This window comes from Nelumbo lutea, chromosome 5 (assembly GCF_056320005.1).
Source record: "Nelumbo lutea isolate HS-2025 chromosome 5, American lotus-T2T, whole genome shotgun sequence".
Lineage (NCBI taxonomy): Eukaryota > Viridiplantae > Streptophyta > Magnoliopsida > Proteales > Nelumbonaceae > Nelumbo > Nelumbo lutea.
The window spans coordinates 2457776-2471859 of NC_142688.1; the positions used below are offsets into that span (position 1 = coordinate 2457776).

General features: G+C 33.3%; 1 protein-coding gene across 4 annotated transcripts; it reads right to left on the minus strand.

The window, feature by feature from the left end:
• Positions 1 to 868: 868 nt before the first annotated feature.
• Positions 869 to 10689, minus strand: LOC148849807 (protein EARLY STARVATION 1, chloroplastic-like). Of its 4 annotated transcripts, none has more exons than XM_088947691.1 (11): positions 10167 to 10689; positions 8571 to 8662; positions 8283 to 8476; positions 6815 to 6854; positions 5726 to 5807; positions 4855 to 4932; positions 4621 to 4746; positions 3669 to 3790; positions 2383 to 2422; positions 2097 to 2171; positions 869 to 1150 (listed from the first exon to the last, which is right to left on the minus strand). In XM_088947691.1, the coding sequence occupies exons 1-11, from the start codon at positions 10421 to 10423 to the stop codon at positions 979 to 981; spliced, it is 1278 nt and encodes a 425-aa protein (XP_088803817.1). In that variant the 5' UTR covers positions 10424 to 10689; the 3' UTR covers positions 869 to 978. The 4 variants fall into 4 exon arrangements, with proteins under 4 accessions (XP_088803817.1, XP_088803818.1, XP_088803820.1 ...); XM_088947692.1 differs by having other exon boundaries at positions 8283 to 8398; positions 10167 to 10605; XM_088947694.1 differs by having other exon boundaries at positions 2360 to 2422; positions 10167 to 10605.
• Positions 10690 to 14084: the final 3395 nt, after the last annotated feature.

The following is a 14084-nucleotide window of genomic DNA, read 5'->3' on the forward strand; positions in this document are numbered from 1 at the left end:
ATTTGGCATTCGGTTTGGGGGCGGTGGTTGACTGGTTTTCAATTTCAAATGAAGTCAATGTTCTGGTAAACAAAGTTTTGAATAAAGAGATGGTGATTCTTATTAACCCAAGTTGGTCACGAGTTATTTAAATTCGGCTTGGCTCAGTTTCAATCGAGTTTGAGCCTAATTTGCAGGGTCGTTTATTAATCGAATTGAATTCGAGCCTAATAAAATCCAACCCACTAGCTGAGTTCAAATAGCTACATCATCATCATCATTATAATGATAACAATAATAATAATACTAATAATAAAACATTTTTTTCAAATCAAATTTGAACAGAGTCAAATTCGAATTTATGAGCTTTTGACTTGAAACCAACTCGAACTTAAGGTTCTAGCTCGAACCGAAACCGAGCTCGAGCCTGCATTGCCTTGACAAGCTGAGCTCAAATATCGAATCCACCCCTACACCCAACCCAGCAACTCCATTATACCTACTGCGACCTAAAACATCCAACTCGTGGAATTGCTACCCCTACGGATCTCTGATAGACTTGATATCTTCATCCACTTCGACCACTCTTCATACGCAAATTTCCAAAACAAGATTTTTCCACCATCTTGAAATTCTGACAATTAAAATAGCATGGAGGTTGGCCTCCTTTTATCTTTTTTTCTGTTGAAATTAGACTAGTGGTCAAAAATATTTAATTTAATTAGAAAATAAATGCTACATAGCGATATATGACCGGAAAATTCTTCCAGTCCGCACCAATTAGAATGACCGGAAGTTTTTTTCCTAAACAAATAAACAAATTACATATGGTTCTAGCAACCGAGCATGGATCTGTTTTTTTTTTTTTTTTGATATTCAAAAAGAATAAATAAATGAAATTCAATGGTTCCACTATGTTACAATGAAGTTGTTTACCAAATGGTGTTCAATAAATATGTGATTGCTCAGAAGAAAATACAGAACATGTAAAGTGGCTCGTCATTGCGAAGGGGAAGATGAGTCGGAATCTGTCAAGTCATCTCCTTGAGGTGGTGGTGGTGGTCCAAAGTCGAGATTCGGGTATACACCAGGTGGCCTCTCCCGAGGCTGAATTGATAACAACTGGCTTGAATTGCCCACAACATCCGCCCATCCGTAATGAGGTTCAGCCCTTCAATCAAGCCACATCATGTTAACTTGAATTCCAATAAGCTTCGAAAACTATGCATCCTGAATTGATATTAGTTACCATAAATATGAACTTGCTTAACTCAGTATGAAACATGGCTTGCAATTTCACTAGTAGTTTGGTGAGATTCCCTTAATCCATGATTTGGTGGGAGAAAGGTACATAAAATCTTAATATTTTATCAATATCATAAAGAAGCTTGATTTCTTTATTTGATAAAAAGAACAGTAGTTTCTTGAAATTCCTCGTGTATATCATGTGGAAGTTGTACTGAATTTGTTGATTGTGGACCTTGTTCCATTTGAGAAATATTATTATCAAATAATTAATCTACAAATGGTGAAAATTGATTAAGAACCGTTTATGGGGCATATGATTTCACTCCGTTATCTAGAAAGCGCCTTTATGGCATCAATCTGGTTGAAAAAAAAATTGTATTCAATTCAGTTCAGAATAGTTCATTATTTAGTGATTAAAAGCAACAAATAAAGTATAAAAGGATACAATTATACAAAAATGCAAAGAATTGTTTATAAGTTCCTTAACATTACCACCTTAAATTTCAACTGTTACTTTTTTTTTTGGGGGGGGGGAGGTGCTATTATAGAGTTATACCTACCTTATAATATTCGTGTATTGTATGAGATTTAAATGCCTACAAGAACCTTAGCTTTAGTGAAGCAGATGCTTTCATGATCTTCTACAATTATTTATTATGGTCTTTTTAATCTTCAATATCATATTATACCCAAAGTTTTATTCACAAATTCCATCACCACCCCAAAGTTCCTTGACATCTTCGGGGGGGGGGGGGGGAATTTGTGAAAATTTGTAAAAAAATTCACATTACTACTTGGACAAATTTTCAATGACATTGAAATTTCAAATCTTAAATGGAGCACCATTGAATATATGAGAAAAACCTTACTCGTAATGGGTTTCTTCATCTACAACAATGTCCCAGCTTTCGCCTGTAGTGCTGTTACCATACTTGTGTACTTTGCTGGAACACAAAAAACAGGAACCTTGATCTTTGTTATGGTATGTGATAAACATATAGTACATAAGGTGCCTTGACAATATGAAATGGAGCCATGTTCATAATAATTTAGAAAGCATAACTGGTCTTAATGTAGTTTTATTTAAAATTTGAACCATAAAAGACAGAAAAGCTAGTATCAAAAAACACACATTTGTAGTTTTGAGTTGCATACCCATTTCCAAAGTATTCTTCCCCCCATGTCCTTGACCAACCTGGAAATGGCAGGAAATAATTTCTTTATTTAGATTATGTATGGCAAAACATTTCACAGTAAAATCATGACTTACTAATATGGTAAACTAGAGCAATAGCATTTTGACTTGAAAAAAGGCATGCAAAAAGGCTAATCAACTTATTTTTAAGAAGGTGAAGTAAACTATTTCATTAAATCAAGAAGATAACCCTTGTACAACAAATTTTGAAAAATAACTTATGGTGGCGCAAGGATAAGCTTGATAAAATGATACTGTAAGGAACCAACTGTTCATTTAATTTACTATTTACACAATTATAATGTTACAAGTTAATATTTTGGTTGCCTTGGCTGCTCCACATTCCATGGTCCCACAATGGGGTTTGCTCCTTGTTACCGGTCACTCAAATCTTGAAGATTCTTGCCATGAACAAAATTTATTGACAAACATAAATCTAAACCTCAAATAGTTATATAGAGTTCCTAGTTACATTTCTTTTAGATGCACAAAAAAAAAAAAAAATCATAACCAGTTAACCATTTTATTTGTGACAATTCTCTAACAAAGTTTGTAGTAATCAAATTATTTTATTGGTATAGAAATGTAAGAATCATGCTTTGCTGTCAACAACAGAAAAGACAAATCAAGATCTTTGATATATGGACTAAGCAATGATATAAGCAGAAAAGTTAATAATAAAAAAATGATAATGGGCCATGTAATTTGAGAGATGTAAATGGCACGGACTGTCATGCTTCATCAAAAACCAGGCTAAACTGAAATAAATCCAACGAAGCCTTATCCCAACTATACAGTGTGAGCTAAACAAACTGTTGTCAAGGGCCATATCCATAAAAGCATTCCAGGTTAAACAGTATTGTGCAAAATGAGTGTTCATATGCATGATGAGAAAACAATGAAAATGGAGATTGCAAGTTTGAACAATGTCAAATCATCTTGTACAATCTGATAGTAATGTATTCTAGTGAAGAAAAAAGGATAACTAGCATCCGTTCATTGGCTTGGCAAGTTAAACAACGAAAAAGACATGGAATATGACCCACTTTGGTTGTTAAGTGAAAGCAGAGTATCATATGAAGAAAGGAAATAGATAGACCTTATTCTAAAATTTTCATCTCCTTTAGTGACATATGAAAATAAATAAGTATTGTAAGCATTTCAAGACTTCTATTATATATATATATATATATATAGTCTAGAACAGAAAAACATCAAAATTTGAACACAAAAGGAATATACGTACGATGACCAGTTGGTGACACATGCCAAGTTTCTCCTTGACGCGAACCTATGCCTGCAAAGAATTTATCTTCCCACTTGTCTCCCCATTTTGTTCCTAGTTCAGTCTCTGCCCATTTATCTGTCCTGAGAGTTTTAATGTGAATCAAATTGCAACATCAGCATAACTTGGCATCTCATTGGCTAAATACATTCTACTTTAACCCAATACACTACCCATTTTGTGAAATCTCAATCTACAATAACCTTATTAATCCAATGCCAAGATCAATGAAACACATTTGACAGTATTAGGTTATCAACAACAACAGATGGGCTTTTGTTCTTACAGCTAATAATTTAGTTTTGTAAGACAAATACAATTTGGTGTGAGTCCTACATGGACAACTTCTGCAATTGATGTTTGTTGCATCAAATCATGTCAAAGTATTGTCACATTAGTGGACCATTGATGCCTCTTGTCTAATTCTGGAATAACTAAAAAGAGTAAAATAAATCAAAATAAAGAAGCAATTTTGAATTAACCACCACAATTTTTATAATTTATTAAAAACTTAAAATACATTGCTCACCAATATTATGCTTATTCATTGTAATAAATCTCTAATTGCTTAAATAGTTGTAAACATCCTTATGTTCAAGCCTGTTAGCTTTTAACTAGATTATCTAATCTACATATATGAATATTGAAAGCTTTTAGAGGATAATGCTATGAAAATGGGAAAGATTTACAAAAATCATAATTAAGTTAGAAATGAATCAATGGCAATACTATAACTTGGATTGAGATCCCCTAGGACATTAGCTACCATTGTTCCCTACTATATGTGTCATCATATCATTATTGGGATTGCACATGTATATACCCTTATAAATAGCTTGTACCCTATTAGATCAGTAGATAAAACACATACAGCTATTAAGTTCATTAGTAAGAAACAAGTTTGTAAAAAAACCATTTCATGACAGATCCTCTTCCATCATAGTGCTCCCCCCACTTCTCCCACCATGATTGCTCATTGAGCCTACCATATTTGTATGCTCCTTTCTCTGTCCACCCTTTTGCATCATACTTCTCCCACCTAGAAGATTATGTATGTTGAAAAACTTGATAGTTTAGAAATTAAGCAAAATTTGTAGCTACAAATGAGAACAAAATATGATTAGAATACATAGAAATATTTTCTCACCATTTCTCATACCATCCAGCATTTTCAGTGCCTGATTTTGCTTGTTTTTGTGCACTTCTCTCTATCCTTGCCAGGTTACTGCAAATTGGGAGTAAGGATTTTGCTTCAGAAATATGAAAAAATAAAACAACCACAACAAAATCAAAACCATACTATGTAATAAGATCAAATGAGCCCAATTAAGCATCAAGTTTATTTTTTATTGCTATCAGGTTTTCCAAACGACATAACAAGGTTCCATTCCATTGAATATATATATATATATATATATATATATATATATATATATACATATTTCAATGATCATTTACACAAACCACAATACAATAGCAACATATTAGGATATATTTTCATAAGAGTTTGGCACAAACCTCCTCGTTTATCCAGACTTGGAACAAGGCTTAAATGAAGATGAATTTTAGGCTGCATTTGGATGTGATGTAAATCAAGAGCCAATGTAAATTTTACATCGATTTGGTTTTGTATGCGTTTGGAAGGAGGGTGTAATTATTATCGACGTAAAACTACACTCCGGTTCAGTTTTGCATGTGTTTGGATGGAGTGTAGTTTTATGTTGATAATCGATGTAAAACCTCATCAACTCTAAAGTTTTACATTGATAATCGATGTAAAAACTACATCAATTTTATTGATGTAAAACTTTCACTCTTCCACCCATCACTATTTTCAAAAAAGCAACGGTCATTTTCTGGTTCAGTGTAAAATGTCATTATTTTTACACTGATGACGTTTTACACTGATTCCAAACGCAGCCTTAAGAAATCATAATATTGACAAAAGTAAACACAAAGGTGCAATAATACTAGTTCTTCATGAACATAATGATGAAGTAAGCAAGTGCTCAAAATACCTCCATTCATCTTGATAAAGAACTTCTTTCCATGTCTCCCGCCATGAATCCCCTTCAGCATTTTTTCCAGATTTTTCCACCCCTATATCAAAAAATAAGATTGACAAGTTGAGCAACCAAAATAATAAAAGAAATGGGAAAGGTTCCTGATGTACCATGTAGTTAAGGATGTCCCATGGATCAATAATCTTAGACATAAACACTTAAAGTGGTGTTCTATAAGACCCTCACATGTTTGCTGCAACACTTTCAAAAATACCACAAGTTTCAGTCTAACAGCTTCTGCCATTGTCTCAGTCTTTCTTTTATTTGAACAAAACATCAAGATTTTAACTGTTATTATTCACCAGGAAATGGAAAGAAAGAATAGGGTACATGTTTATTGTAATGCCATAATGATAGGGCAATCTAGAAAGCTCCCTCTACTACAATTAGGACTGGTCATATCATCTTCAACATGACCAGAAATGAACTAGAGAGAAGAGAGAGCATCCAATCCTTTGCAGAAGATAGTTTTCCAAAAGAGACTACTGTTTTATTTTTTGGCTCCACTCACTAAATAACCCATAATTTGGATTTAAAGCCAATGATTCGGCAGATATTTCAGTTAAGCATGCAATTGGTTGTCCTATATATCGGGTGGCTTTGTTAAAAGCCTAAAACAACCACATAAAAAGTCTTTTAGAGGATCTAGCTGTGTAAATAGTTCCTCCCAAGATGCCAGATTGCTGGAACCATCATTACATAAAGACCTTTTTTTTATAGGTTTACATTTTCAAGATATGTTGACATGAATCAGGTTTGCATGATGGTAAATTTGTTCAAGTATTTGTTACATGAAAGATCCACAACTAATGCCTTCACATGAAAAATAAATTCTAGAACAGAAATAAATTTTCCTTAGGTATTCATGGAAGAAAAAAGAAAGAACAAGAAGGAATTTCTTATGCAATACAAGAAGAGACTATGGAGTATAGATAAATGACTATAAAGAAAATAGACATTTCAAGAGGAGTTGCAAGACATAGATAACCATAAAATAGATTTTATAGTACTGCAAATAGATTTGAGGAAAGCCAATAAATGTACCTAGCTCTTTGTATCCGGTCCAGTCACTCTTCTCCCACCACTGTCAAGGAGATCAAGAAATCCAATTAAATGCATCCACCTGGGATTTGTACTTATTGAGCTTATGCAAAACATGAAGAAGATATTTTATCTCAGAGAACAAGAACATGTCATATCATAGATTGAAATAATGGCTATGCTGCAAAGAAAGATATGATTTGCCAATGTTGGCACATAATGGACACTGCACATAGACGAATCTTCTGGATCAATTAAAGATGTCAAGAAAGCCAATAGTATTTATTTAATTTGCTTCTACCAGCACTTGAATGATTAAACTCTGCACCAAAACTTCTCTCACATTTCGTGCCTTTGCTGATATTGAATTTGCTTTGGTCATTTTTGCATGTTTGAATTTGTGGAAAGAGGTTAAAAAACAATGTGTTAGCTTATAAAAATGAAGTAGTATATTAGCAAAAGACGTTATTTTATCCTTAAAATTTGTTTGGCAATGTCAAACAAATTACAAAGAATGAAGATGCAAAGAATTAGGTTATTCTGAAAGCATTCATGTTAAGTTTCAATAGCTGACCCAGTATAGTTAGTATAACTGTATAAGGCTTGGATGATGATGATGATTCATGCTAGGTTTCAAATATTAACAATTTCATCTTACATAATCTTTTGCTTTTTTCTCTAAAACATAAAAGAAAAAACAAAACAATAATATTATTAATTAGCTAATTTTGAGAAAAACAAAAGGAGTGAGATAAAATAGCTGTTGCACAACTTAAAAAAAAAAAAAACATCAGTTTAATAATTACAAATTTCCCACTCTTAATTTTAAAAGGTATCTTTCTCAGTTTTTCTTAACCTCTATTTTTTCACGATGTTCAATAATTACCAAGCATGGTGTCTACTTTAAAAGGTTTTCTTCCCCATAGTATATTTATGTTTCATGACAGGATTTAATGTCGTTTGACAATGGTTGGCTACACCCATGGATAAACCCCCTACAAAAATTCATCATTCTCTCAACTTGAATTACAACTCTAGCTTCTCCTACTATTTCCAAAGAATAATTCTCTCATGAACCCCAAGTCGATCCCCAATGAGAATACATAGGCAGCACAAGTAACACTAAAAGTACCCCTATGAGAATGTTGTATTGAAAATTTCACTTCCCGGTGATTTTTCTGGCCCCTAAAATACAAGGCACCTACTTAAACCTAGAATATATATAGGCTGGTGATTTTTTATCTGAACTCTTGGTGCTTTTCTGTCTAGAAATTTATACACAAAGACATACAATCACTGAATTCCAAAATTAAATATACTTAACCTGGAGATAATTAATCACATGATTAGGCGGAACTGGAAAAATCAAATTATAGTACATAGATTCCCTAATTGTAAGTACCAAGTAGTCCTTCACCAATAAAGAAGATAAATATGTGGAGCAGAATTTCATAAGAAAGCAAGAGCATACCGTCTCTATCCATTGTGAGGAACCATCATAGCTTTGACCACACATTTTAGTCCAACGACATCTGTATCCATTTTCCCCCAATTCCTCTATGCTTTCCCGATGCCAAGTACTTCCATCTTCATTGGTGCCCGATTCATTGATGTTTTCATTCAGCAAATCAATTCCCCAATCCTTCTCGTTAGCGATGCCAGTGTCTATGGCAAAGAAACATAGCATATGCACATGTTCCACTAAGATTCTGCTTGTTGGAACATTTCAGAGTAAAGATGTTTTAGCCTTGTAGCTTACCTCTTTTAGGTGGAGTATCACGAGATTGTGGACCAGAGTTTCTTGGGCAACACCGGGGATAGAATTCTTCTAGTTTGGAAACACCATGTCTTCTGCAGTAATGAAAACTTGTGAGAATGTGGCATGGGATATAGCTTGACTACTTGGCAACAAGGGTTAGTGCCTTGGATAATCCAAGTATTAACTATTAAGAATGACAAATGGAAGAGGTAAAGATGTAATGGTATGCACATTTCTATTTATCAATGCTTTCCAGTTTTATGAGTGTGGCAGAAATGTGAATGCTAAGGTGGATGAGTGGAAAAGCTAGAAAGGATAGGATCAGGAATGAAGCCATCCATAGAAACCTAGGAGTATCTCCAATAAGTGATAAAATGAGAAAGGGTAGACTATGGTGGTATGGTCATGTGCATAGAAGACCACCAAAAGCTCCAGTTAGAATAAGTGATTCGTTCCAAGTGGAAGGGGCTAGAAGAGCTAGGGGTAGACCAAAAAGGACATGGGTAGACGTAGCAAGAAACGATTTAAGTACTAATTATTTAACAATGGATAGGGCTTTAAATAGAACGGATTGGCAAAACAGGACTCATGTAACCGACCCCATATAGTTGGGATAAGACATGGATGATGATGATGAATGCTTTCCAGTTTTGTGCTTGATTTATTTATTTATTTCTTCTAATTTGAGGTATATATTCCTAAGATCAGGAGTGATAATACAATGTGCATGCTCACATGAGGTAAACCATGAGGGTCCTACCGTATTTATCACCCATTGGCTCAAAAAAATTCAAGCAATTAATATGTTATGGAGTCTTTCATTTTTTAAGGCGATGAGTGATAAACAAGGCAGGGTGCTCCAGAGTTGCTCAATTCAATGAGAGTGAAACTCATTACACAAGGGACAGAATGACAGACAGAACATGGCAAGTGAAACCACTGAGACTGGAAGAGTTGCTAAATATGAATTGACAATTTTAATATAAAAAACCAATGATGACCAGTATCATTGATACTTAGGCAGTTGAACTGAGCTACTGAAAATCAGAAATCTTCTTGTTGTGCTCAGGGTCCAAGAATGTGAAACTTTGTAGTTCCGCAAACAAATTTGTGAACCCAAATTTCCAATGTGGTAAATATCTTATCTAGAAAATCTGCATCTTCCATTTTATTCGGTTCTGTCATTTAAACATTCGATGGGTTTGGAGAGATAAGTTGACGATACTCACAAAAGAAATAGAATTTCTACTCACATTGATGAGGCTAACATTTATAAACCAAGAAACTTCAAGAATAGAAAATTGATTTAAAATATCACTCTGGATTTCTTTATTCAATTAAGTTCTTCTCATCTTCTGTGTTTGTATGAATCACTACCTAGTCGACTAGAGTAGCCTACATGAATTCAGTGTAAGAACATCTAAATCCGCTGTCAACACCTAGTAAATTGCAATGGCCTTCGTGAATTCAATGTAGGGATAGTGAGAAACCTAAACCACTGATACTATCTGGTTGCTAGAAGATTGGAGCAGAAAAAAAGGAATGTGTGTGTATGAGAGAGAGAGAAAGAGAGCCCAATAAGGATAAGGGAGTTACCGAGGCGAGGCGAAGGGCAGTTCAGGCATTGCTTGGACACGGACTCTATGAAGAGAGCGCTTGAACCGCCATTCATCAGCATTGGAGTCTGAAGTACAATAACCGATTTGAGTCAATCGATGTACATCAGCACTGCCTCTGCACCTTCCTCTCTTTTTCCGTAAATCCAACGTGCGGTGAAGTAGAGGAGCAGAAGCGTCAAATCTTCTGAACTTGAGATTAACTGGAGCAGCAAAGCCTCTTGAACTTGCTGCCATTATTTACAAAAGTGACATTGAGCGGATAAAGAAAAAAGAATGACGAAACCCTAGTAATTATGTCCTCTGGGATTGAGAGTTTCCCTGCAATTCTGGCGAAATGGGAAGCTCAAACAACCAGTTCTTCAATCTTCTCTTTCTTCATCTTATGCATACCGGGCATTATTATTTATTAATGACTTAATGTTTTAGAAGAGAAAGAAAGAATGATAAAGAAAACTTCAAACGTGTTAGTGAGGAGGAGCAGCGAGTGAAACCGTTGGGATGGATGGTAGTGGAGGTCCGGTTAAACGCTTAAAATTCGGTCACTTCGATCCAAACTGACGGCGAAGGATCCATTAATCTTTTGGGATGTACTCGGAGATTAGCGAAAAGAGACCACAGTCAATCAATTAAGAATCCTCCAATCAATGCCATGAAGATCAGCCATACACGTGAGCACGGCAGTGGACAGGGTGGTTTAGGCTGGACGTGGTAGGGCAACGTGGCAAAAATTGAACCGTCAGTTGAGTGGTATGTGTTTGAGCGAACTGGTACTCTCTGAAGTCCTGAACCTTGTTTTGCCACAAACCCCGCCTTGCTATTTGTCCCTGCCATCAGTTAACTTCGTAAGATTTCCAAAAACGATATAACTTTGTTTTGTGTTTTTCTTTTTTTATCTCTTCGGGGCTTTGAAAGCAAATTAATAATCTAAAGAGATATTGTGCTTTAGCAAGCCTATTTTTTAGTTTGAATTAGCTAGGGACTTATTCCTTTTTTTTATAAAGTTTTTTATTTAGGTAAATGTATTTAGTGAGACAAATATTTCATGAGAAACTCTTATTTGGGTAAATGTATTTAATTATTTGTTGGTATTTTTTTTGTTTTTCATGTAAAGTTAAATAATAACCGTTTTATTTACAAAATGCCATTATAAAAAATTTAAACAAATTTTTTATAATACTCTTATGCTTTAGCTAGTTAGATGAATTATATCCTAACTATATTCTAACTGTTTATATATTATTTTAAAGTATTCCTAAGTTTTCTGGTAATTGACTAACTCTACCCTATGGTTAACATCCTTTAATGTTCTATCAAAATCTATACGCATTTGACACCATATGATGTATGAAATTTTTTTAAAAGCCAATATTACCCTCCGTCCCTCTTCTATAAATCAGATAAAAATCACTACCGGTGAATAGGAGAGACGATTTGGTTGATATTTGTAAGAAAAAAAAAATGAACAGGAATGGATGCTTCAATATGCGTTGAATGAAATTGAGAGATTTTGGGGAACCCAAGTGGTTGGACAATAGATACCCTCCAATCGAGGTCCAGGACATACGCTACTACTTGAATCCAAAAACGTCAAGATTTACACTCAAATCATGTTGCACTGCCATGATTTTGCATCAATACAAATTTATTTGCATTACAACCAAACACAACTATAGGATTTTTTATGACCAGATTAGATACAAGTGTCTAGAAATCCAATCCTTTACAGCCTACATGACCTTACAATAAAAGGAAATCTATACTACTTTAAAAAGTACGAATGGCCCCAAGAATATTTCTGGAATTTTCTAAGGACAATATTTACCCCTTTATATTTAAATTTAATGATAAAAAATGAGGGCAAATAGGGCAATTGGTTCTTGATATTAAATGAGTTGAAAAGAGGTAATTTAAAGATATTCAATGCATTCAATCCTCTCTCATTAAATCCAACATTTAAGTTATTAACTTGCATTCATGTTCATTAAATCATATATTTAAGTCATTTTTATTTATTCTCATCATTAAGTTCTATTAATTAAATTCATACTAAATAAATTAATAATTCCAATAACATAAAAGCTTATACCTTTAAAATCTACCTAGCAAAAATAGTGTTTTCATCTAAGTGGTGGTAAGAAATGAAATCATTTTTGGTCAAATGGGTTAATCCATGCTACAATGATTAAATAAAAAAATATATAAATTAAAAAAACTGAGAACATTTTTAACATACATATTAAACAATAATAAGTATGTTAAATAAGAAATGTTCTTATTAACGATGAAAATGGAATGTAAATTTAAAACTAATTGAAAATAAAAATATTTTTCTATTCTCTCTCTCATTAAATCCTATATTTAAAATATATTTTTTCTCATCATTAAATTATTGTAATTAAATCCATAATATTAATTTTAATAGTATATAAATAAATATTTCAAAAAGTAATTTGAAAACAAAACCATTTTCTTCCCTCCCGGTGGCGGGCAAGAAATTTGACCATTTTGGGTCAAATGTATTAATAAATAGTGTCATAATTAAATAATAAAAAGTAAAATAAATAACTATAAAATATAAGAAGTATTTTTATTAATGATGAAAATGGAAAGCCAAATAATAAATTTTTTAATAATAGAAAATACAAAGAATCACAAAAAAAGATAAAATAAAATTTTGGGTACATATCTAATGTTATATATTTATAAAAAATAAAATATTGGGTACATTTTAATATTGTACAATCATTATATTGAACAAAAATAAGTTTTATACATAAGAAATAATTTTATCAATGATGGAAATGTAATACAAAATTTAAGGTCGACCTAGAAATCAAACAATTTTTATTTTTAGATGGTGGGTTAGTGGTTTGAGTAATATGATACTATAGACAAACAAAATTTTAAGTGATAAATAAGAAAATATTTTATATAATGTAAATGAAATATGTAATTTAAAGGAAAAATTATAGTCAAAGCCGGTTGTACATTTAAAATTATGTTGTAGGTTGGTCCAGAAACTAACCAAACTTTGAAAACCGACTCTAAATTTCAAATTATAAAAATCCTCACCATGTCATTAGAGGCTTATGTGGTTGTTGCCAACATGGGACTCTTATTCCATGTTGGACACAACAGAAAACCTATATTGAAAATAGGTTTTCAGTTTCTCTCCCACTCTCTCTATCTCCCTCCCTTCTCTCTTGCTCTCACAGTTTTCTCTTGACCTCCCGCTCTCTCTGCTTCGGTCTGTAGCCAATCTTAGACACTTATATGCATTCAAACCTCTCTCTCTCTCTCTCTCTCTATTATTCTCCCTCAATTTTTTTTCATTCTTCTCCTTCACTCTTCCTCCCGGTCAAAATCTCCTTCTCCCTCAATCTTTATCGTTCTCCAATTGGTGTAACTTTCACAACTAAGAGTTTCTTGTGAATTGTATCAAATTGGTGTAATAATTTTTTTAACCACACCAAGTTGGTCTCATGATTTTTTATACGATCTGATTAATACCATATAAGTGTTTAAGAAAATAAAAAAAAAACGAGAGTGAGAAACTGAGGGAAAATAATAGAAATTAAGGGAGAAGGAGAGATCAATCGAGAAAGAGAATGAGAGAGATTGAGGGAGAACAATATGTAGAGAGAGAGAGTGAGAGTGAGAGAAATTAATATGTAGAAATTCACATAGGGGATGTTTGGAACCATGGCCGTTTTTCAAAAAAACGGTGCCACGTCAGATCCACATGGGTGTAAATTGATATAGAGAACGTAAATATAGAAACCAAATCCATTTTTATTTATTTCCAAATCACATAAGGGATGCTTGGAACCATGGTCGTTTTTAAAAAAAAGCGGTGCCACGTCAGATCCACATAGGCGTTTCAACAAATGCCCAT

Bases quoted from the DNA above. Each gene is read 5' to 3' on its own strand.
- LOC148849807 (XM_088947691.1), bottom strand. From the start codon at position 10,423: ATGGCAGCAAGTTCAAGAGGCTTTGCTGCTCCAGTTAATCTCAAGTTC. The intron at 4,747-4,854 runs GTGAGAAAATAT...ATAATCTTCTAG, and splicing joins GCTGGATGGTATGAGAAATG to GTGGGAGAAGTATGATGCAA. The intron at 1,151-2,096 runs GTAAGGTTTTTC...GCTTGATTGAAG, and splicing joins GATGAAGAAACCCATTACGA to GGCTGAACCTCATTACGGAT.